This window comes from Ovis aries, chromosome 6 (genome assembly GCF_016772045.2).
Source record: "Ovis aries strain OAR_USU_Benz2616 breed Rambouillet chromosome 6, ARS-UI_Ramb_v3.0, whole genome shotgun sequence".
NCBI lineage: Eukaryota > Metazoa > Chordata > Mammalia > Artiodactyla > Bovidae > Ovis > Ovis aries.
In genome coordinates, this window is record NC_056059.1 from 95,994,134 (window position 1) to 96,018,979 (window position 24,846).

Here is a 24,846-nt window from a genome sequence, read left to right on the forward strand (position 1 = left end):
GGTATAAGATGCTACTATTTACAAAATAAATACAAAGCTAGCAAGATAATAGATAGATATGCTTATCTTTGAAAAATAGCAATTAAAAAAGCAATATCAAGTCAATCATTTTGTTTAAATTGAGGATCTATATAGAAGGGAGGGAATAGAACAGGATAGAAAAAACTAAGGAAGATACAAGCTAGGCTTCTTTAAAATCTCTACATTGTAGATTTGACTTTAGGATTCTAAGAATATTTTCTATAATCATAAGGAAAAATTTAATATAACAAAAATTAAGTAAAACTAATTTATACATAACTGGGATCACAGTTACAAAGAAGGTATCTTTTTCAAGTGTGGTGACTTTATTTTTTTGTTAATTTTAAAATTTCTTATTCATGCTGCATATCATGCAGGATGCTAATTCTTTAACCAGGGATCCAACTTGCACCCTCTGCAGTGGAAGTGTGGAGTCTTAGCCACTGGACCATCAGGGAAGTTTCCAAGTGGGGTGACTTTAAAACACAGTTATCTGGTCATGCGTCCCTAGTGGGATATAACTTAAACAGGGAAAAAAAAAGATTTGCATTTGCACCTTAAAGTATTTTCAAAGCATATTGTTGATAATATTGGCAGTTTTATTTGGGACTCTATTTATGATAAAGTGAATGAGTTATTAGCTCTATCCCTGATGGTTAAGTGATAACCCACCTGCCAGTACAAGAGACACAGGTTCAATCCCTGCATCAGGAAGATCCCTTGGAGAAAAAAATGACAACCCACTCCACTATTCTTGCCTGGGAAACCCCATGGACAGAGGAACCTAGCAGGCTACAGTCCATGAGGTCACAAAGAGTCGGACACAACTTAGTGATTAAACAACAATAAAATGACGTATTATGTTGGTGTTTTTGAACTTCATGATTTTTGCTTTTGGATGGAAGGAGACTGATCGTAAGAACAATGCACCTTGTATGAGGAACGTAATTCACTGAGGGCCCCGTCAGATGCTCTTTGAGACCTGTCGTCCATTTGCACCCATGCCACACCTGCCATAGGTTGCTTTCCCCCAATGACTGAGTGTGGCAGGAATATTAAGGGTGGATCCATTTCTGGGAGCCATAACTCTTTATTTGCTAACTTTGGTTCAAGGACTTAGAGCTTTGCTGAATCTTCCTTAGCATAGCAGTTTAGGATACTTATTTTTCTCTCTGACTCTCTCTGTCTCTCTCTCCTCCTTCCCCATTCTAATGCTGTCCCATCTTTTCTAAACTCTTCTTTGTCACTAAAGGTCAGAATTACATCCCAGTGCTGCAATTCTTATTGAAAGGGTAACACAGAGGTTCATATAGGGGACAACAGGAACCAAGGCTTCCTAACAGCCTTCTTTCTCCCCGAGGTCCCACATGGATACCTCTCTCCTTCTGTTTCCCCCTCCTACTGTATCCCCCTCATCTGTTTACTCTTCTGCTTTAAGTACCCACTGTCTTGATGCTTGAATGCTTGAAAGTCTCTACCTGCCTCATATGGTTGTTGAGAAATGCAGCGTGGCTTTTCTGCTTAGACTGCTTTTCTCTGGTGAGTAGTTGCCCCCTGGAATTTCATCATATCAGATTCTCTTCCTCCTTATATAGAATTTTTCAAACATTATTAACAAGAGACACACACATAGAGACTAGGTATAAATAGCATCAAGAAGTTGAGCCTCAAGACCTTCAACTTTCTAAAGCCTCGTGTGCATGACTGACCTCAGTGTTCTATTGTAAATGTAAATAATATTTTTATGATGTAAAGCAGCAAGACGCATGCCTGAAGATAGAGAGTTTAGAGGCTAGTATATCAAACACGGGGTTATTTTACTTGCTTTCTGTTTTCTCATTGTCTTGTATAAATATAACCAGGAGATCAGGGCGTATATTTCAAACCAGATAAAAGATTTAGCTGCCTCTCAGAGGAGAATGAAAGCGATATTATATTTTAATGTTTATAGAATAAAAGCAAACACATTCAGAAACTAAGAACTTTTATTTCCTAAGTTGTCTTTTTTCTCCCCTCAAAGTGTGAGAACATCTTAACCTACCATATTTAAGAACTGACTCGATAAATTTGCCAAAGGTACCAAGAAGTGAAGAGTCCATTGACACTTTCTCACACAGAAGCCAAACCATTTTGTCCCCTCAAAGAAAAGCACAAGTTTTCCTCCAGGGGGTGTGGAGTTTGATGTAAGATACCACAGATTTCAGGACTCCCACTTGGGTTTTCCTCAAAATAGAAAATGAAAAGAAACAGCTGTCTGGCATGCATGTTAGCACTTCTCGTCTTTCGTCTGTGTGCTTCTGACAGTTAAAGTTTTTCCCAGAGATGTTGAGAGCTTTGCTATCCGTTTGATAACTTAAAAACTCTTTCACACAGAAAAGGGTGGGAAGGTGGTGCCATTCATCTTCCTAACGGAAATTTGATTCTCATTCCTTCTTACCAATAAATGAGCCTCATTCCTCAAGTATTCTACTCCTTTTCTGAAAGTTATTAGAATATAAATTGATGACCTCCTGGAAATTCTATGGAAATCATAGTATGTAGTGTAAAAGTCCTGCATTCATAAATCTCTCTAAATGTAATCCTGACTGACCTGACTCCTAAGGAACATTGTTTCAATTACATTTTAAGAAAAGAAAGAAAGAAAAGCCACCAAGAATAGATTACAAGAAAATACGGGAGACTCAAAAACCACACATTGGATTTAGCTCCACTGTTTTTTTCCATTTGAATCTTCAGAAAATTATCTCTTGGTATTAAAGGTAGATTCTCCTATTGAATTTATACTCAAAGGAAAGGACTTGAAATTGTTCACTGACTGCTTTTTTTCCCCTTCTATACATTTTCTGGTACTCGTTCAGAAGACATGTATATCAGACATAAAAGTATGTACCTACGAAGCATAAAAGTAATCAGGGGAAAGCAAATTAAAGGCATGACAAGACAGTACAAACACACCAAATTACTTGATATTAAAAACTCCAGTATAATAACACATATATATGGAATTTAGAAAGATGGTAACAATAACCCTGTATGTGAGACAGCAAAAGAGACACAGATGTATAGAACAGTCTTTTATACTCTGTGGGAGAGGGTGAGGGTGGGACGATTTGGGAGAATGGCATTGAAACATGTATATTATCATATGTGAAATGAATTGCTAGTCCAGGTTCGATGTATGATACAGGATGTTCGGGGCTGGTGCACTGGGATGACCCAGAGGGATGGGATGGGGAGAGAGGTGGGAGGGGGGTTAACACATGTACACCTGTGGCAGATTCATGTCAATGTATGGCAAAACATTGGTTGCAATATTGTAAAGTAATTAGCCTCCAATTAAAATAAAAATTAAAAAACTCCTAAAATACATTTTGGGAGTGATGTGGATCAAAAGGAACTCTCCTGTTCATGTGGATCAGAAAGAACCCTCCTTTTCTGGTGATAGTAGTGTCAGTTGGTTCAACTGTTTTGGAAAGGAGTTGGCATTGTTTTGTAAAGTTAAAGTTACAAATATCCTACAACACAGGTATTCCACTGCTAGCTACATTTCTTAGAGAAATTTTTGCTCAGGACACATGTACAGGAAATTCTGGTTTATAATAGACCCAAATGAGAAACAACTTTGAGGTCTATGTTAATAAAAATGATAAATAAATAGTTGTATGTTAATATAAAAGAATTCAGTGAAAATGAGAGTCAACCACATGCATCAGGATGTGTGGAATATACAAACATATCAGTGAAGAGAAACAAAATTTGAAAAACACATAGTTCATGACACCATTTCTAGAAACTTCAAAAACAGGCAAATTCAACTGTATTGTTTAGGGGACACAGTGATACTTATGTGATAAAAGGAAATGGTGATCATGAAAGTTGAAGACATTTAAGCCAAAAGCAAGGGAGCGGATTTCATAAGAGTGAGAACGTGGTTACCTTTGGCGATGGTGGTGATGGGAGATGGAGTTGTGAGCAGGAAGGAATAATCGGAGTTCTAGAGTGTTGTCACTGGTCTGTTTCTTGACTCGGTGATAAATTACAGGGATTGGCTTTGAAATAATTGATTAAGTGTATATTTAAGTTTATGCTGTTTTTATGTTCGTTAGTTATACTTCACACATATCCTATGAGTATGCTGCTGCTGCTACTGCTGCTAAGTCGCTTCAGTCGTGTCCGACTCTGTGCGACCCCATAGATGGCAGCCCATGAGGCTCCCCCGTCCCTGGGATTCTCTAGGCAAGAACACTGGCGTGTATATTACTGCTTAAATGCACATTCAAGACAAGAAACAAAAAGTTTTTCTCTAGGCTATTTGAGGCAAATTCCTATGGTCTGTCATTTGGGCTTTTAAAAAATTTTTTGTGGTTACCTGACTTGAAATTGCTTGCACCTTGCTAAAGATAGCTGGAGAGGAACAAACAACTGTCTGCTCTAACTTAATCTAGCATATCTCAAGAGGTAAAACTTGCTAACATTCTCCATAGGATAAAAGAAAATCTGAAATAGCTCCAAGTTGTACCAAAGAAGTGATAAGGCAAGCAAGACAGAATATTGCAAGAAAAAAGGTGGGACATGAATCCTGAAGAGAGAAAAAACATGCTATAAATAGAATTGTGTACCCCATCCACCCAACTCTGACCCTACCAATTCATATGTTGAATTGGTTGAACAATTGGTTGAAAGGCATTGACCTTTGAGAGGTAATTAGGTTTAGAGGAGATTCTGATGGGAGAGGATTTGTGATTGGTTTAGTGTTCACATAAGGAGAGACACCAGAGAATTTGCTCTTGTTCTCTCTCTGCTGTGGGGGGACTCAATGAGAAGGCAGCCAGGTACAGGCTAAAGGAAGCTCTCCCCAGGTACAGAACATTCTAGTACCCCAACTTCAGACTTCTGATGTACAGAACTTGATAAATTTCTGTTATTGAAGCCACCCAGTTTATGGTATGGTAGATACCGTAGTATTTTGTTATGGCAGCCTGAGCTGACTATTGGGCTTCCCTGGTGGCTCAGATGGTAAAGAATCTGCCTTTAATGTAGGACATGTAGGTTCGACCCCTGGGTGGGGAAGATCCCCTGCAAATATACAGTGATACATTGAGGAAAGGAAAGTGAGGGTTTATCAATTAAAAGATAGTTATAAAACACTTCATTTGGGGGCAAGTAACAGTGTGGAGATTCCTTAAAAAATTGCAAATAGAACTCCCTTATGACCCAGCAATCCCACTTCTGGGCATACACACCGAGGAAACCAGAATTGAAAGAGACACATGTACCCCAATGTTCATCGCAGCACTGTTTATAATAGCCAGGACATGGAAACAACCTAGATGTCCATCAGCAGATGAATGGATAAGAAAGCTTTGGTACATATACACAATGGAGTATTACTCAGCAGTTAAAAAGAATTCATTTGAATCAGTTCTGATGAGATGGATGAAACTGGAGCCGATTATACAGAGTGAAGTAAGCCAGAAGAAAAACACCAATACGGTATACTAACACATATATATGGAATTTAGGAAGATGGCAATGACGACCCTGTATGCAAGACAGGAAAGAGACACAGATGTGTATAACGGACTTTTGGACTCAGAGGGAGAGGGAGAGGGTGGGATGATTTGGGAGAATGACATTCTAACATGTATACTATCATGTGAATTGAATCGCCAGTCTATGTCTGACGCAGGATGCAGCATGCTTGGGGCTGGTGCATGGGGATGACCCAGAAAGATGTTATGGGGAGGGAGGTGGGAGGGGGTTCATGTTTGGGAATGCATGTAAGAATTAAAGATTTTAAAATTTAAAAAAAATAAAATAAATAAAAAAAAAAAATAAAAAAAAAAAAAAAAAAAAAAAAGATTTTTCTTCTCCTAATTTATTCAAAGGACTAAAGCAAAATGTATCATGTTGTCCTGGAAAAGTACAGAATCATCTCTCCCTGACAAAGTAAAAGACTATGTTAAAGTACTATAAAAACATTTCATACTGAAACACTCAAGTGAATTATCTAAAAATTCACACATTGTTTTAATTGAAATTATATACTTTTATCAAGTTTGCAAACAACTTTTTTTCTATTTCGCCCTTTAAAAAATCAATCGAAGGTATATTATTTGAGACCGTACAAATATACATACTTACAAATCGTTTTCTCAGTAAACTTATCATGGGAAATAAAGCTACACATGAAAAACTGCTCTTTCATAAATTAGTGTGCTTGTGTCTAATGAAGATAATATTATAGAGTTTTTATAATAAATATTTTACCCATTTACTATTTTTTACTTTACTCTCCACTTAATGTTTCCAAATCGAATATACAAAAACATCCTTTTAAACAAACTGAGGTACAGAGAGGTTAAATTAAAACACATTTTCAAACAAGTACTAATGAGTTGAATATAAATTCTAGAAATATGAAATGTGAATGTGGGTTATTTAAACAACATAATTAAATCATAAAACCAGTAGCTTAATTTTTGAGGATTAAGAATATATTTAGAGTCATTCATGTAGAATTATATAAATACATTTAGCTAATGATTAAATAAAGTTGGTAAAAATTAACTCATACATATGACTTTTACCCCATTTTGAAAGTGTGGTGGAGTGTAAACAACATAGATGGAGTATTTGCCTTTTTGAAACTTATAACCCTCAGATTTTGTAACAGAAATACTTCACCTCTTAAGGAAGTGACTCCTTTTGTAATATTTATTTAAGCAAGATTTCTCAGGTCACTGACTGTTAAATAAATCTAGTTAAGTAAGAGTAAATCATGTTAAAGATTTAAGAATTCCTTACCACACACTCTGTATTACCTTTCTTTCCCAGTATTTCTTCTTGCTGAGAAGTTTCAGGTTCTCAGATGTAGCATGTTATAATAATTCATTATTTATATAACTTTTTTTTTTACCTTGCTGCAAATAGCTTAGGGCTTTTAGACTGTATCCTCTCTGCTCCTAGTTTATATAACAAAAATACTATTATCTTCCTCATAGAGGTTATAAGAAATGATGCAAGTCTGTGTATATAAGACTTGAATAATATTAAAAAGGAACAATATTGTCTTAATGTATTGTCAGTGTGGCATCATATTTCTTAAACTGATTATAAATAAATGATGTTTTGTGCTTGATGATGGAGTATGATCATTTTAAATTAAAAGTTTAAGGCTTCCCTGGTGGCTCAGATGGTAAAGAATCTGCCTGCAATGTAGGAGACCAGGGTTTGATCCTTGGGTTGGGAAATTCCCTGGAGAAGGGAATGGCTACCCACTCTAGTATTCTTGCCTGGAGAATCTCATGGACAGAGGAATCTCATGGGCTACAGTCCATGGGGTTGCAAAGAGTTGTACACAACTGAGCAACTAACACACACAGCTGCTAGGCTACTTAGAGATTATTCAACTCATTATGAAACTGAGGTTCAGAAAAACTTGACTTGGACTAATCAGTTGGTAAGTGAATAAGAATTAAAGACTGATGTCCTGTCTTATATTTCAGTTTGATTTCCATTATCTCATGTTTCCATTTTAAATACTTCACATTTTAACTATTTAAAAAGCAATTCATTTTAATTAGATAAATTGTGCAGTCTCCTGGGATATCTTCAGTATATTACAGATTAGGTTAAAGTCTAATTTGATCATCAAGCCAATCCCACAACAATATCTTTGTTGAAAGAGTGAGCGTTTCATATGGTGAAAGTATCAGTTTAAATTTAGTTAGAAATAGGGGTTCCCTGGTGGCTCAGATGGTAAAGAATCTACCTGCAATGCAGGAGACTAGTGTCAGGAAGATCCCCTGGAGAAGGAAACGGGTACCCACCCCAGTATTCTTTTTTTTTTTTAAATATAAATTTGTTTATTTTAATTGGAGATTAATTACTTTACAATATTGTATTGGTTTTGCCATACATCAATATGAATCCTCCACAGTTATACACATGTTCCCCATCCTGAACCCCCCTCCCTCCTCCCTCCCTGTACCATCCCTCTGGGTCACCTCAGTGCACCAGCCCCAAGCATCCAGTATCATGCATCGAACCTGGACTGGTGATTCGTTTCATATATGATATTATACATGTTTCAATGCCACTCTCCCAAATCATCCCACCCTCTCCCACATGTCCAAAAGACTGTTCTATACATTTGTGTCTCTTTTGCTGTCTCACATACAAGGTTATCGTTACCATCTTTCTGAATTCCATATATACCCATTAGTATACTGTATTGGTGTTTTTCTTTCTGGCTTACTTCACTCTGTATAATAGGCTCCAGGTTCATCCACCTCATTAAAACTGATTCAAATGTATTCTTTTTAATGGCTGAGTAATACTCCATTGTGTATATGTACCATGGCTTTCTTATCCATTCATCTGCTGATGGACAACTAGGTTGTTTCCATGTCCTGGCTATTATAAACAGTGCTGCAATGAACATTGGGGTACATGTGTCTCTTTCAATTCTGGTTTCCTCGGTGTGTATGCCCAGCAGTGGGATTGCTGGGTCATAAGGCAGTTCTTTTTCCAGTTTTTAAGGAATCTCCACTCTATTCTCCATAGTGGCTGTACTAGTTTGCATTCCCACCAACAGTGTAAGAGGGTTCCCTTTTCTCCACACCCTCTCCGGCATTTACTGCTTGTAGACTTTTGGATAGCAGCCATTCTGACTGGCGTGAAATGGTACCTCATTGTGGTTTTGATTTGCATTTCTCTGATAATGAGTGATGTTGAGCATCTTTTCATGTGTCTGTTAGCCATCTGTATGTTTTCTTTGGAGAAATGTCTGTTTAGTTCTTTGGCCCATTTTTTGATTGGGTCATTTATTTTTCTGGAATTGAACTGCAGGAGTTGCTTGTATATTTTTGAGATTAGTTGTTTGTCAGTTGTTTCATTTGGTATTATTTTCTCCCATTCTGAAGGCTGTCTTTTCACCTTGCTTATAGTTTCCTTTGTTGTGCAGAAGCTTTTAATTTTAATTAGGTCCCATTTGTTTATTTTTGCTTTTATTTCCAGTATTCTGAGAGGTGGGTCATAGAGGATCCTGCTGTGATTTATGTTGGAGAGTGTTTTGCCTATGTTCTCCCTAGGAGTTTTATAGTTTCTGGTCTTATGTTTAGATCTTTAATCCATTTTGAGTTTATTTTTGTGTATGGTGTTAGAAAGTGTTCTAGTTTCATGCTTTTACAAGTGGTTGACCAGTTTTCCCAGCACCACTTGTTAAAGAGATTGTCTTTACTCCATTGTATATTCTTGCCTCCTTTGTCAAAGATAAGGTGTCCATAGGTGTGTGGATTTATCTCTGGGCTTTCTATTTTGTTCCATTGATCTATATTTCTGTCTTTGTGCCAGTACCATACTGTCTTGATGACTGTGACTTTGTAGTAGAGCCTGAAGTCAGGCAGGTTGATTCCTCCACTTCCATTCTTCTTTCTCAAGATTGCTTTGGCTATTCGAGGTTTTTTGTATTTCCATACAAATTGTGAAATTATTTGTTCTAGCTCTGTGAAAAATACCATTGGTAGCTTGATAGGGATTGCATTGAATCTATAAATTGATTTGGGTAGTATACTTATTTTCACTATATTGATTCTTCTGATCCATGAACATGGTATATTTCTCCATCCATTAGTGTCCTCTTTGACTTCTTTCACAAGTGTTTATAGTTTTCTATATATAGGTCTTTAGTTTCTTTAGGTAGATAGATTCCTAAGTATTTTATTCTTTTCGTTGCAATGGTGAATGGAATTGTTTCCTTAATTTCTCTTTCTTATCTTCTCATTTTTAGTGTATAGGGATGCAAGGGATTTCTATGTGTTGATTTTATATCCTGCAACTTTACTATATTCATTGATTAGCTCTAGTAATTTCCTGGTGGAGTCTTTAGGGTTTTCTATGTAGAGGATCATGTCATCTGCAAACAGTGAGAGTTTTACTTCTTCTTTTCCAATTTGGATTCCTTTTATTTCTTAGAAAAGTACAACTTTCCAAAACTGAACCAGGAAGAAATAGAAAATCTTAACAGACCCATCACAAGCACGGAAATTGAAACTGTAATCAGAAATCTTTCAGCAAACAAAAGCCCAGGTCCAGACGGCTTCACAGCTGAATTCTACCAAGAATTTAGAGAAGAGCTAACATCTATCCTACTCAAACTCTTCCAGAAAATTGCAGAGGAAGGTAGACCTCCAAACTCATTCTATGAGGCCAAATACCAAAACCTGACAAAGATGCCATCAAAAAAGAAAACTTCAGGCCAATATCACTGATGAACATAGATGCAGAAATCCTTAACAAAATTCCAGCAACCAGAATCCAACAACGCATTAAAAAGATCATACACCATGACCAAGTGGGCTTTATCCCAGGGATGCAAGGATTCTTCAATATCCACAAATCAATAAATGTAATACACCACATTAGCAAATTGAAAAATAAAAGCCATATGATTGGAGGAGAAGGGTATGACAAAGGGTGAGATGGTTGGATGGCATAAAAAAAAAAAAGCCATATGATTACCTCAATAGATGCAGATAAAGTCTTTGACGAAATTCAATATCCATTTATGATAAAAACTCTCCAGAAAGCAAGAATAGAAGGAACATACCTCAATATAATAAAAGCTATATATGACAAACCCACAGCAAACATTATCCTCAATGGTGAGAAATTGAAAGCATTTCCTCTAAAGTCAGGAACAAGACAAGGGTGCCCACTTTCACCATTAATATTCAACATAGTTTTGGAAGTTTTGGCCACAGCAATCAGACCACCCCAGTATTCTTGCCTGGAGAACTCCATGAACAAAAGAGCCTGGAGGGCTATAGTCCATGGGGTCACAAAGAGTTGGACATGACTGAGACGCTAACACTTTAGAACCAATACAGTACTGTGAAGTAATTAACCTCCAATTAAAATAAATAAATTTATATTAAAAAAGATGATAAGAAAAAAAATAATTGAAAACCCCAAAGTGACAGTGACTGAAACCAATTATAGACTCTTTTTATTTAGTCTTATATTCCAGAGGTTTTCATGTCTGATAAACCTGGGAATAAATTTGATCTTCCTTGACACTTGCATAAACATCTATTCCTAGGAACAATAAAAATTCAGTAAAACAGTAAGTTTCAAAATATGTAATAAAATCAACAATTCACAAAATGATATTGATACAATATATACTTTTATGGGTACATAAGTATATGCATAAACAACTGAAAATAACTGAAGGCTGTGTGCAAATGATAATGATGGTTACTTTGGATGTTTAGAGTCGAGATTGGTAATCTGATAGGACTTTATCTGTAATGTTCTAAGGATTTACAACAAAATAAGGTGTTTTTGGGGATAGGAAAAGTGGGGAGTAGACTTACTATGCTGAAATCTTTAGGACTGCTGTGGTATTTTTTTTTTCCTCCCGTTTATGTTGCCCTCTGAGATTCCAAAGCTCCCCACAGACCTGCCAGTGAGAGGGTGTCCTGCTGTTTGGAAACTTCTCCTCCTTAAGACTCCCTCCCCAGCATGGGTCTCTGTCCCTAACTCTCCTGTCTCTCTTTTTGTCTTTTACATTTTGTCCTACCTCCTTTTGAAGAGGATGGGCTGCCTTTCTGGTTGCCTGGTGTCCTCCGCCAGTGTTCAGAAGTTGTTCTGTGGAAGTTTCTCAGGATTCAAATGATTTCTTGATGAATTTGTTGGGAGAAAGTGGTCTCCCCGTCCTATTCCTCTACCATCTTTGGACTGCCCCCTAAAGTAATTTAAAAAAATTTATTTTATTGTGGTAAAATTCACATGATATGAAACATACTATTTTGACTATATTTAACTGTGTGGTTCAGTGGCACTATGTACATTCCTGTTGCTCACCACTCATCATTTCCCAAATTTTTCACCTTGCTAAACTGAAACTCTATCCCCATTAAACACTAACTCCCCATTCCCCCTCCCTCCCCTCTGACCCCTTGACCCCTGTCATCTACTGTTGTACTTTCTGATTCTATTAACTTGACTATTCTAGGTATCTTGTACAAGTGGGATCAAACAATATTTGTTGCTCTGCAGTATCTTAACTGTATAACCATCGTATCAATTATAGATTTTGTTTGTGAACAATAGAAACCAATTCCAATGAACTAAATCAAAAAGGGGGTTTACTGGAGGGACACTGATTATTGTAGATTTGAGGAAAAAGTTGAATGATGAGGCTATCTAGTAGGAATTAAGGACAGCTTAATTCAGCTTAATACAACTCCAGTTTCTTCACAGCCTTGGATCTCTCTCTTTATGATATGCATTCCCATGAGGTGACGTGACATTGGGTAAGTCTGAGGCGTATTTATCAGCTGAGGTAAGAGTTGTGAGTGAGTGGGTACCATTGACTGTGTCACCAGAGCAAAGAATGTGAGCAGGACCATTTTCCAAATAAAAAATGTGTGTGTGCTCAGTTGCTCAGTCGTGTCTTGACTCTTTGTGACCCATGGACAGTAGCCCGCCAGGCTCCTCTGCTCATGGAATTTTCCAGGCAAGAATACTCAGTAGAGTGCCACTCCCTTCTCCAGGGGATCTTCTCGATCCAGGGATCAAACCCACGTCTCTTAACATCTCCAACATTGCCAGGCAGATTTTTTTTTTTTTACCACTAGTGACACCTGGGAAGCCCTCCAAATAAAAATTAGGGTTCTGTTTTCAAAAAAAATGCAAAGGGTTGTCAGGAAGGGAAAACCAACAAGTGTGTCTATAGCTGTCACAAAAGAGCACACACCGAAGTCTATCTCATTTCTTCAACCATAGTTTTTAGATGTTCTGTGGGTCTGTGGAAAGATATTCTGCTGTGGAGCTAAGTTTAGTGATCACACTGTCCAAAAGTGTCTTTGTTTGGTTAAAATGCAATCAACTACATGAATACATTTTCTGTACCTTTAAATTTTGCTCAGAAATTGTTTTCTTTATTGCTCTTGTTTACTGAGCTATGTACTCATCTTTGGTTATGCTGTTGAAGGCAATGGGTACATGTGATACTGTTTACAAATATTTACTACTTTCCCTTAGGCAGGATTATCCTTTTCCATTCTGTTGATTTCAGGCATGGCACTTGCTTTCTCCAGTAAAATGGAGTGGAAGTGACATGAGTCTCTTATAAGCAGATGTTCTAAGAGCCAGCAAGTGATGGTGTTTCTTCTGCACGGTAACAAAGATGTTTCAAATAGAGGTTATTTTCAGGAGCCTCCCAGTACATCACTCCAAGGTGAAGAGCCACAATCAACCTGCTGTGGATGCACAGATTTTTGAGAAATAATCATTTGTAATTTTAAACCACAGAGATTTGGGTATTTGTTGCCATAGTATAAGCTAACCAGTCCTGACTGAAGCACTTGTAAAACTAATTCTCTGTTGAGACTTCACAGATAATTTCTAACTCATTGTGGTTTTAAATATTTCCTTTCATTAGTAGGAAATTAGGTAGAAAGCGATGAAGTGAAGATTATTTTGTGAGCACTGGAGAAGCAATATTTCTCTCTGGGCAAGCTTCTGACAAAATAAATTGGATATTTTGGAGTTTTAATGTCAGAAATACATAGGTGTATTATAATATGGAAGACTTACTTTTAAACAGAGCAACAGATTGAGAAATTTCTCAAACACATGATTCTCTCCATTAGTACCAATTAGTAGTTATTTTTATGTATAGTTAGATGTCTGGTAGCCCAGTGGTAAAGAATTTACCTGCTAATGCAGGAGATTTAGGAGACATGGATTTGATTACTGGGTTGGGAAGATCCTCTGAAATAGAAAACGGCAACCCACTCCAGTATTCTTGCCTGGAAAATTCCGTGGACAGAGAAGCCTGGTGGGGTACAGTGCATCGGTACAGTTGCAAAGTATTAGATATGACTGAGCGACTGAGCATGCACACACACAGGTGTTTTGATTATTAGTTGATATTGATACTATGCATGTGTGCATCTTAAGTCACTTCAGTCATGTCTGACTGTGACCCCGTGCGCTATAGCCCACCAGGCTCCTTTATTCATGAGATTCTCCAGGCAAGAATATTGGAGTGGATTGCCAGGCTCTCCTCCATGGAATTTTTCCCAACCCAGGGATCGAACCTACCTCTCTTACATATCCTACACTGGTGAGTTCTTTACCACTAGCATCACCTGGGAAGTCCATTGATACTATAAGCCAAGGCATATACAACTAGTAAAGAAGAAGCTGACAAGTTATGATTAGTTTAATAAGTTGCATGTATTGTTCAACAAAATAATCATTAGGTTGCATGCTGTATATGCCCATATTGATTTAAAGAAACCTGGTAATAATCTCTCTTTAACTTTTTTTTAAATTTTTATTTTTACTTTATTTTACTTTATAATACTGTTCTCTTTAACTTTTTAGAAAAAGAAATCCCAGGTCTATTTCCCTATTAATATTTCCCAAATCTACCTATTCTTATTCTTGCCACCGCTGCTTTAAGTCACGTCTTCATTATCTCTTACCAAAGCTCTCTAATTAATATTTCCAGTGTGCTTCTCCTCCAGGTTATGTTTATCACAACCACTGGATGCTATAACTAAAATACAACATTGACCATCTTGTTCCCTTGCATATGACCCTTGTGGTTCAACATCTAGAAGACAAGGTTCAGGTTTCTTAATGTAGCATATAAGGGCTTCCTGGAAAGGCAGCACGGCCTGTTGGTTATGAGAATGAGTTTTAGAACCACACATCCTGGGTTTGAAAATAGATCTGCTCTAAGTAGCTGAGTGACTTTTACTAAATATTTACAATAGTATGTCTATAAAAATGTTAGCTTTTGTTAATTTTATATGGTTTCTCCCTTACTTCCTGTACTTACTCTCTGATCTTTTTTTTATAATTACCCAAGGGTAATGATTACCCAATTAATTTTTTAATAATTACTCAATGCTTTCCTGGTGGCTCAGACAGTAAAGAGTCTACCTGCAATGTGGGAGATCTGGGTTCGATCCCTGGGTTGGGAAGATCCCCTGGAGAAGGAAATGGTAACCCACTCCAGTATTCTTGCCTGGAGAATTCTGTGGACAGAGGAGCCTGGGAGGCTGCGGTCCATAGGGTCACAAAGAGTCAGGCATGACTGAGCAACTAACTTCCATTTTCAAGGGTACTTGGCAGATTTTCATCTCTATTCTTGAATTCCTTTGTAATTACTCATAACTCTTTCCTTCTTCCGATACCCCTACCCTCAAACTGGCTAATGCTGTCTCATCTTTTAATGTTTAGTTCAACGATAGCTTTAAAGCTTAAGTTGACTTTTCTTCAAATACCTAGGATATTTCTCTTATGAATTCAAAATCCATCCATATCTCTATTATTATACGTATCACACAGTATGATATTTTAATGTTTCTGTATCTACTGACTTCTATGAGACCACAGGCAACTTGAGAGCAGGAATCATATCTCATTAACTTGTCCTTAGTATAGTTCCTGGTTCATAGTAGACACACAGTAGAAATGTTTGTTGAATATATAGAATATTGCCAAATAAAGAAAGGATTATTATTTTGTAATCACTTTTGAACTCACTCTTTATTTTGTGGTTCGGTGTTGCTTGATCAAGATCATTGTGATAAATTTCCTTTAAAATTTATTTCCAGAGAAAGTCATTTCTCTCTTGAATTCTTAATACTTTCTTTTATCTGACAAGGATAACCTAGTTTCCTGTCTTGCCTTGAGTATCTCCACTCATAGAGCTAAAATAGTGTCCTATTCCAGTAACTGAATTGGGCTAAGTGGCTGATATTTTATGTTTATTATATTAAATAAATTGTGCTTAAATTACAGTCCATTTTAAATTATTGTGGGTAGTGAGGAGAATACATAGTTTGAAATTCCATGACATGATAAAAAGAGTAAAATGGACATGTAAGTGCAATTAACTGTATCTGGCATGAGTATTGATATTATTTATAATCTTGATTCCAATTATTTTAAAATAAAGACTCTATCTGATAGTTTATTATCATTATGTATGATTTATAATGATTGTGAATTGTGTATACTGTTTATATGTAGTTTTCGTGTTGAAGGAATTATCACTTGAATTAAAGAAGGTTGCTTTTTTGTACCCAGAATATTTTCAATATATTTGTTTAGCTAATATAACTGGAAATGGGCTTTTTTTCTAGGACCCTAACAAGTGCTGGTAAAGACCTACACGATAATTTTCTGAAGGCTCTGGCAGCGAGAGAAGAAGATAATCGCAGTGGAAAAGTGAGCGTGAGTGCATTTCATTCAGAGATTAAAAATGTATACCTTAAAGGCACATTAGTATATAATATCTAGTTAGTTGATAATATAATTTTAAATACTGCCTCTGAAAGGTAATTCATGAGGGATATAACAGAGCTCTTTATTATTGGAATATATTATAGGAATGTATGTGGGAAAATTATGTCAGTTTATATCTGTAGAAGTAGCTACATGGTGAAAAATATTAGTATCATTCTGCATATTTGTTGTGGAGAAAATGTCTATATGTGGCAGAAAATGCCTATATATGGTTGTCATCTCCAACTTTGTGCTGATGCTATGTTGAAACTTCTTGCTTCTTTTCAGCCCCATCTCTTAGTACACTTCTCCAAGTCATTTTATACACTCACCTTGAAGATTTTCCCACTGTGTACCTGATTTCATTCTGTCTCTAGAAGACAGAGTCTTCCGTATAGTCCTACGCTGGGAGGTATGCTAGAAACCGCATAATGGAGAGAGATGATTTTGAGTTATCCAAGGAGGATATGCTCTTGCTTTATTAAAACTTGTGCTAAATTAGATATTTAAAATTGCTAATATTATTTGGAATATTTACTTTCATGCTTTGCTAATATAATACTGGTAATAACAGTCTTCTGTATGTAAAAATAGACAAATATTTATGCTGAAACTGTAATGAGTGACTTACAGGAAAGGAATCAGAAGTAGCAGGATGCAAATTTTAGAGCAACAGAAAAATATGTTATAAGAGTGTCTATTTTTACCAAAGTTTCCTCAACTAAAAAAATTGTATTTTTCTATCGTGTCACTTGAAGGTGTCACATGCAGATAAAATCCTCAATGTACCTCAGAAAGAAAAAATATCATCTTTGGTTAGGTAATTGTATAGAATGATCCTGGACTTGAAATCAGGGAAAGTTTCTTGGTGGAAGTGGGCTGAGTGAAATTCAAAAGAGGTGAGGTTGGAAATATGGGTGGACACTAGACTTGGAGGACTTTATAAATCACAACAGAAAAGCTGGAATTTATCGGACCCTCTTTGGAAAGAGCAGCTAGAAAGGAGGAAGACAGGTAGAAAAATGTGGTGTCATAGTAATCCATGGTAAGAACCTTAAAGAAAAAGCAAATGATCATCAGTTATCAAGAAGGATAAAGTCTGGAAAAGGATCTGTTGTGTTTGGGAACATTCACTTTATTTTTATTCACTTCATTTTTTTTTAATTTTTATTTTTACTTTATTTTGCTTTACAATACTGTATTGGTTTTGCCATCCATTGACATGAATCAGCCGCAGATGTACATGAGTTCCCCATCCTGAACCCCCCTCCCAAAAAAAATACTTGACAAGAACAAATTATATCCATAGTAAGGATAGAAGTCAGGTTTCTCAGGGTAGAAAAATGGCCCATGGTTAGGCAGTGGCACCAAAAAAACACAAACAGCTTTAGAGACCCGAGGCTCATGTTTTGTTCTGAAATGGTCTAATGCCTCTCAAAAATGCCTTTTTAACCTTTCTATTCCACTTGTATTTCCTTTAACAATGAATAACAGCATCATTCACTCATTTACTCAATCAGAAGTATGTCAGTTATAATAAACTCTTAATTCTCTCTCACCCATGTTGAATGAGCTACTGCTGCTGCTGCTGCTACTAAGTCACTTCAGTCGTGTCCGACTCTGTGTGACCCCATAGATGGCAGCCTAGCAGGGTCCTCCATCCTTGGGATTCTCCAGGCAAGAACGCAGGAGTGGACTACCATTTCCTTCTCCAATGCATGAAAGTGAAAAGTGAAAGTGAATTCGCTCAGTCGTGTCTGACTCTTCACGACCCCATGGACTGCAGCCTACCAGGCTCCTCCATCCATGGGAGTTTTCAGCCAAGAGTACTGAGTGGGGTGCCGTTGCCTTCTCCTGAATGAACTACTAAGTTCTTTTAGATATGTTAAATTACATCATTTTTTACCATCTCAAATAGCGTTTATCTAGATTCAAACCCCCATCACATCTTAAATATATTACTATAACAGCCTCTTAAATGATAACACCTGTTATCATTTTCTTGCCCAACTCTGATCTATTTTCCAATCTCATGCTTCTTATGCACCTGCTCAAGCCTGGAACTGTTTTAGTCTCTGGGACACTGGGACACTGAAGAATCTATGACCTTAAAGCATTTCTATTCTCATGATAGAGAATAGGTGAGCAAAACAAAAATGGAATAGTTAATTTCAACTTTGGATGGATGCTATGAAGAGCACAGAATTAGAATATCAGATATAGAGATTGAATAGACAGTGGTTGGATGCTTTAGCTACTGTGTACAGGAAAATCACTTTAAGGAGGTTACATCTGTTGAGACTGGAATGAAATGAGTAAGATAGTCCTGGAATGTGAAGAGTGAGGCATCCCAAAGAGATAAATACTTGAGAGGGTGCAATATATCCCATTAAGAAGGAACATGCATTAAAATCTCCCGAGATAACAGCAATCATGGCATAATCAAGAGATGATAAGAAAACTGAAATGACTGGAAGGCAGTTATTGAAGGAAATTATAAAGACAGATGAGGTCAGAGAGAAGGTCAGAAACTGGACCATACAGGTTATAAGGAATTGTTATTTTATTCTTTTTTAATGTTTATATTTATTTTTTTATTACTGTGATAAGAAGTCAATGGATGGATGATCTTAAGTAGAGAAGTGACATGATCTGGCTTCCACTTTAGACTGACTTTACCACCGCTGCGTACAGTAGGATAATATGGGGAAGTCAAGCAGAAGCAAGCAGAAAAGTTAGGGAGCTCTTATAGTCAATCAGCAAAAGAAGAAACTCGTAAAACGGCATGGTTGTAGTTGAGATGGAGGGAAGTTCATCTCAACTGAATCGTGTCTATGTTTTAGAGGCAAAGCAGACAGGACTCAGTGATGGTTTGGATGTGAAATCTTAAAGAAAGAGGAAATCAGGATGCCTTCTAGGTTTATCATTTGAACAGGTGGGGATGATGGTGGCATTTTGTGTGACTGGAGAGCTTATTTCAGACATCAATAATGAAATAGTTCTATTTTGTCTACATTAATTTTGTGATGCCTATTAGATGCCCAAGTGGAGAAGTGGATTGGTCATTTACATATCTTGGTTTGGAAATTGAGAGAAGTCTTGGCTAGCATATAAACCTGAAAGTTATCAACATCTAGTATTAGTCATTCAGTCGTGTCTGACTCTTTGAGACCCCATGGACTGTGACCTGCCAGCCTCCTCTGTTCTTGAGATTTCCCAGGCTAAAATACTGGAGTGAGTTGCCATTTCCTTCTCCAGGGGATCTTCCCAATGCAGGGATCCAACCCAGGTCTCCTGCATTGCTGGCAGATTCTTTACAACATCTAAATGGTATGTAAAATCATGAACTTGCAAAAGTTAACCAGGAAGAGTATGGGTAAAAAGAGTGAGGTTCTATGACAGATTTTTAAGACACTCCAAAGTATAGAGATCTGAAATGTGTCAAAGAAGTAGCTAAGGAAACAGAAATAGCACATACAAGAAAAATCAGGTGAGAGCCATGCTGTGAAAAGAAAAATTAAAAAAAAAAAAAAAAAACTCCAAGGAAAGAATGCTCACCAAGGCAATTGCTGCTGAGAGGCTACATAAGAGGATGTATCAATTTCCCAGTGCTGCCATAGGAAATTACCATAACCCAAGCAGCTTAAAACAATAGAAATTTGCTCTCTCACAGTTCTGAAGGCCAGAAGTCTGAAATCACAGTGTCAGCAGAAACGTTCTGAAGGGTCTAGGGAAGAATCTGTTCCATTCCTTTCGCAGCTTCTGGTGTTGCTGGCAATCATTGGTATACTTTGGTCTGTAGAGAATCACTTTGATCTCTGCTACTGTCATCACAGGACATTTCTCCTTGTGTACCTGTGTTTGGGTCTTTTGTTCTCACAGAGGCACCAGTCATATGGGATTAGCACCCCCCTACCCTGAATAGGACTTAATATTAATTTCATTATGTCTACAAAAAACCTATTTCCAAATAAGGTTGTCCTCACAGGTACTAGAGGTTAAGATCTCAACATATCTTTTGAGGGGGACAGAATTCAATCCATGAAAAATCCAATCAATTCAACAGATAAAGTTTGCTGTTGTTTTTGGGTAGGTAAATATCATGGATTGTGCTGGCAAGGGCAGTTTCAGTGGAAGACTGTGGTTAAGTGTCTCCTTGGAGTAGGTAAAGAAAAAGGTGTGTGGGTGAAGATAAGGAAGATCAACTGTTTTTGAGGATTTCTGTAGTGAAGTATCACTTAGATATTGATTGATAACTGGCACAGGATCAAGAGTCCAGGAGATTTGTTTTATTATGCTTTAAAAGCAGAGACATTACTTTGCCAACAAAGGTCCGTCTAGTCAAGGCTATGGTTTTTCCAGTAGTCATGTATGGATGTGAGAGTTGGACTATGAAGAAAGCTGAGCTCTGAAGAATTGATGCCTTTGAACTGTGATGTTGGAGAAGACTCTTTGAGAGTCCCTTGGACTGCAAGGAGATCCAACCAGTCCATTCTAAAGGAGATCAGTCCCAGGTGTTCTTTGGAAGGAATGATGCTGAAGGTGAAACTCCAGTACTTTGGCCACCTCATGCAAAGAGTTGACTCATTGGAAAAGACTCTGATGCTGGGAGGGATTGGGGGCAGGAGGAGAAGGGGACGACAGAGGATGAGATGGCTGGATGGCATCACTGACTTGATGGACATGAGTCTGCGTGAACTCTGGGAGTTGTTGATGGACAGGGAGGCCTGGCGTGCTGCGATTCATGGGGTCGCAAAGAATAGGACACGACTGAGTGACTGAACTGAACTGAGCTGAACTGAAGATGGGTCATTGTTGTTGTTGTTCAGTCACTAAGTTGTACCCGACTCTTTGCGGCCCCATGGATTGCAGCACGCCAGGCTTCCCTGTCCTTCACCATCTGCCAGAGATTGCTCAAACTCATGTCCATCGAGTCAGTGATGCCATCCAACCATCTCATCGCCTGTTGTCCCCTTGTCCTTTTGCCTTCAATAGTTCCCAGCATCAGGGTCTTTTCCAACAAGACGGCTCTTCCCATCAGGTGGCCAAAGTGTTTATTAACCAAGTTTATATCAATGGGAATGACCCATAGAGAGAGTGTTGATGCTGTAGAGGACGGAGGGGAACTTTGCTGGAGGAATGGGATTCAGCACGCAAGGAAAGGGCTTGCCTTTGAGAGGGGAAGAAGCCACTCATAGGAGGGATAAAGGAATCTATAGGTCTATCTACTAGGTAGACTGGTGAATTTGGATTTGAGAAAATGAGATAACTCTTCTGGGAGTTTATCTATTTTTTCGACATTGCTGCTAAATGACCTTTAATTACATCAGTATAGGGTTTTTTTTTTTTTTTTTGTTTTCTCCCCCTTAGAAAAACATCCTAAATTTAACTTTTTTGAGTCATTTAATGTTTGGTAGGCTGTCATTGATTTGGAAACTAGCATCTTTTTTAGACTCGCTGCTGACTCTGAAAATAACATGTGGTCATTTATTTGGACCTTTGGCTTTGTGATACTATTATAATCAGCAGAATGCATGTCGTTGTATCAAGGGCAGCATTTAAGGCTTAACTTTGTATCTAGTCTTGTCTTAATGAAGGCTCCAAATTGTTTTAGAGCAAACTATTTACAACAGAATACAGTATGTTTTAGAAAGATCTAATTATCAATATTAGGATCATAAGCTTACTTAAAAGCCATTTACTAAATGGATAAGCTTTCAAAAAGTAATCCTATAAAATATACAATATTCATGAGATTTGAATCTATATTAATTTGCTGTCAGCAGAAATTATATGCGAATTTTATGAGGTCTGAACTCTCCAAGGGAAATGACTATTTCCTGAGCATTGAGATTTCTCTGCATAATGCATAGATACAAAATACATGGAGAACTTCATCTCAGGGACACATTTGCTACTCTTTTTGTTCCATCTTATTGAAAGTAAATAGTAAAAATATTATGATATAGTTTTAGAACTGGCATAGTTGACCTGCATGGCCTAATAAGGTTTGAAGCTCTAATTTTGTAGCAATTTTCCCAGGTAATTTTCTTTAAATATAGCTGGGAAATTAGAAGAAGATTGGATTTACTTTCCCACACTCATAACTTCTGAGTATGTTTTTAAGTTTGGTGATCCCAAGTTTCAAATGCTATTTAGTGTAATTGGATCTTTTTCTGAGTGTCCTCTTTCTCCCTCTGGTCAACTAATTGCAAATGTGATTTATTAGTTTTTTTTTTTTTTTAATTTTTATGCTGTGAGTTGACACTGCTATAGAGCCTGGAATTTAGAAAAACAGGCCTCCTCTCAGTCCCCCATCCCCAGGAGCCCCCACCTAATATTTTCAATGTGTAAGTTATAGGGTTATTTGCTTATTATACACATTTATGCAATCCCCACAAAGCTGCTGCCTGGGGGTGTAGTCTTGGGCTATGCCCTGGAAGAGAATAGGGTTTTACGAAAATAAAAAGTACATAGAGCTGCTATTTAAAGACTAAAATTTCTTGAAAATGTACTTCCTTTAAAGCTTTCAGTGGTTCAGATGTTTTAGATATTGATATTATTTCTATAAGTCCCTTTTAAAAGAAATGTGATAAGCCAGAGGTAACTCAGTTGAATTCAAGACTTAGTATTATTTCATAGTTACCTCTGAATGTTGTATATAATGCTTGCAAAATACTATGTATGTATAGTATTTGAATATGTATATATTTATAAACATATACAAATGCCATGTATAAGTATATATATATACATATATATAGGTATGTATGCATAAGCCCACATTATTTTACATCTTTTCCAAAATACTCAATTTTAAATTACTATGATGCTTCATTTTCTTTAGACAAAACATTGAGCCTTATGTGTAATTCATGTACAAAAATGTTTGAAATAATTTTGTAGTACTTCAAATGACAGGTATCATGAGTATTTTTTCCTAGTAACAGAGTATTTAATTATATTTTAAAGGCGAGCTATTCATATAAGAAAACATTTCTACCTCATGCCTCATAAATTTCAGATTTAAAACTTCTTTGAAGACTAAAATAGCTAAGCATTTTCTTCTCATTTGTAAGCAGATTTATTGTTTCCTGAGAAGGTGTAATTTTCTGATTGCTCCATCTATGAAGTGTTTAACACTCCCCACAATGAGGCATTTATTAAGAGTATAACAAGCGCTTAGAAAAGCACATTAAACAGGTCTGGTTCTAGATGTCCCGAAACTCAGGTCAGAAGCAAATCATAGTGATGCTAGTGGACATAAAAAGTTCTCAGAAAGCTGAACACATTGTGTAAACATATGTTGTTGTTGTTGTTCAGTTGCTCAGCTGTGTCTGACCCTTTGTGACCCCATGAACTGTAGCATGCCAGGCTTCCCTGTCCTTTACCATCTCCTGGACCTTGCTCAAACTCATGTCCATTGAGTCGATGATGCCATCCAACCATCTCATACTCTGTAGTCCCCTTCTCCTCCTGCACTCAATCTTTCCCAGCAACAGGGTCTTTTCTAATGAGCTGGCTCTTCACATTAGGTGGTCAAATTATTGGAGTTTCAGCATCAGTCCTTCTAATGAATATTCAGGATTGATTTCCTTTAGGATTGATCAGTGAACGTATGAGATACAGCAAAATGCATTTTCTCAGAAAAATCAGTGGAAATATTAAATAATTAAATATTCCAATGAGAATGAGATTAAAGATATTTTATTTTATTCTTTGCAATTTCCGGAAATATCATAATCAAATGGTTGACTTTTTACAGAGGATGCTTGAATGAAGGTGTAACATCTTGAGAGCATTTCATGTCCATGATAGAGACTAAGAAAAATACTTGAGGTCAAGATTTGACGATTTTACAAAGAAAATACTGGGCTTCCCTAGTGGCTCAGCAGTGAAGAATCCACTTGCAATGCAGGAGACACGGATTCAGTCCCTGGATTGGGAAGATCCCCTGGAGAAGGAAAGGGCAACACACTCCAGTATTCTTGCCTGGGAAATCCCATGGACAGAGGAGCCTGGTGGGGTACTCCATGAGTTGCAAAGAGTTGAACATGGGTTAGCAACTAAACAACAACCACAGTAAAGAAAAGACTAGATAAACAACAGAGTGAAGAGGTAAAATGGATTATGCTGAGATGATAAGTTCTTCCTAAATTGCTTTGAGGTATTTATGTAGTTGATAAATCTTTTTTCTCTCCTATCTTGATATCTATGACATGATTATTGTGTGGTTTCCCAACTGTCTTCCGATTTTTGATCTCAGTCTCTTTCTTGGACTGACTACTGTATATATCCATTTGAGCTCCATCTTTTTCACTATATACATTTCCCCTTGGTGAATCACCCAAACCCATGAACTCACTATGCTTCTTGCTATCTAAAAAGAGGCTTACCTCTGTTTGCTTCCTATCTATTTATTAATTTATTCAATTATTTATTAAATGGTGACAACTGGTTCTACAGAAGGCCTTGTATCAGCTTCTGAGGAGACAGTGGATGGCAAGT

General features: G+C 37.1%; 1 protein-coding gene across 2 annotated transcripts in view; it reads left to right on the top strand.

Annotated features, from left to right (window-relative positions):
- Positions 1–24,846, top strand: part of CFAP299 (cilia and flagella associated protein 299) — a 697,822-nt gene that overhangs the window by 256,127 nt on the left and 416,849 nt on the right. For both annotated transcript variants that reach the window (XM_060417651.1, XM_027970763.3), the window contains exon 3: positions 16,197–16,287. In XM_060417651.1, the coding sequence (XP_060273634.1) occupies positions 16,197–16,287 (91 nt within the window). The remainder of the gene's footprint in view (positions 1–16,196; positions 16,288–24,846) is intronic.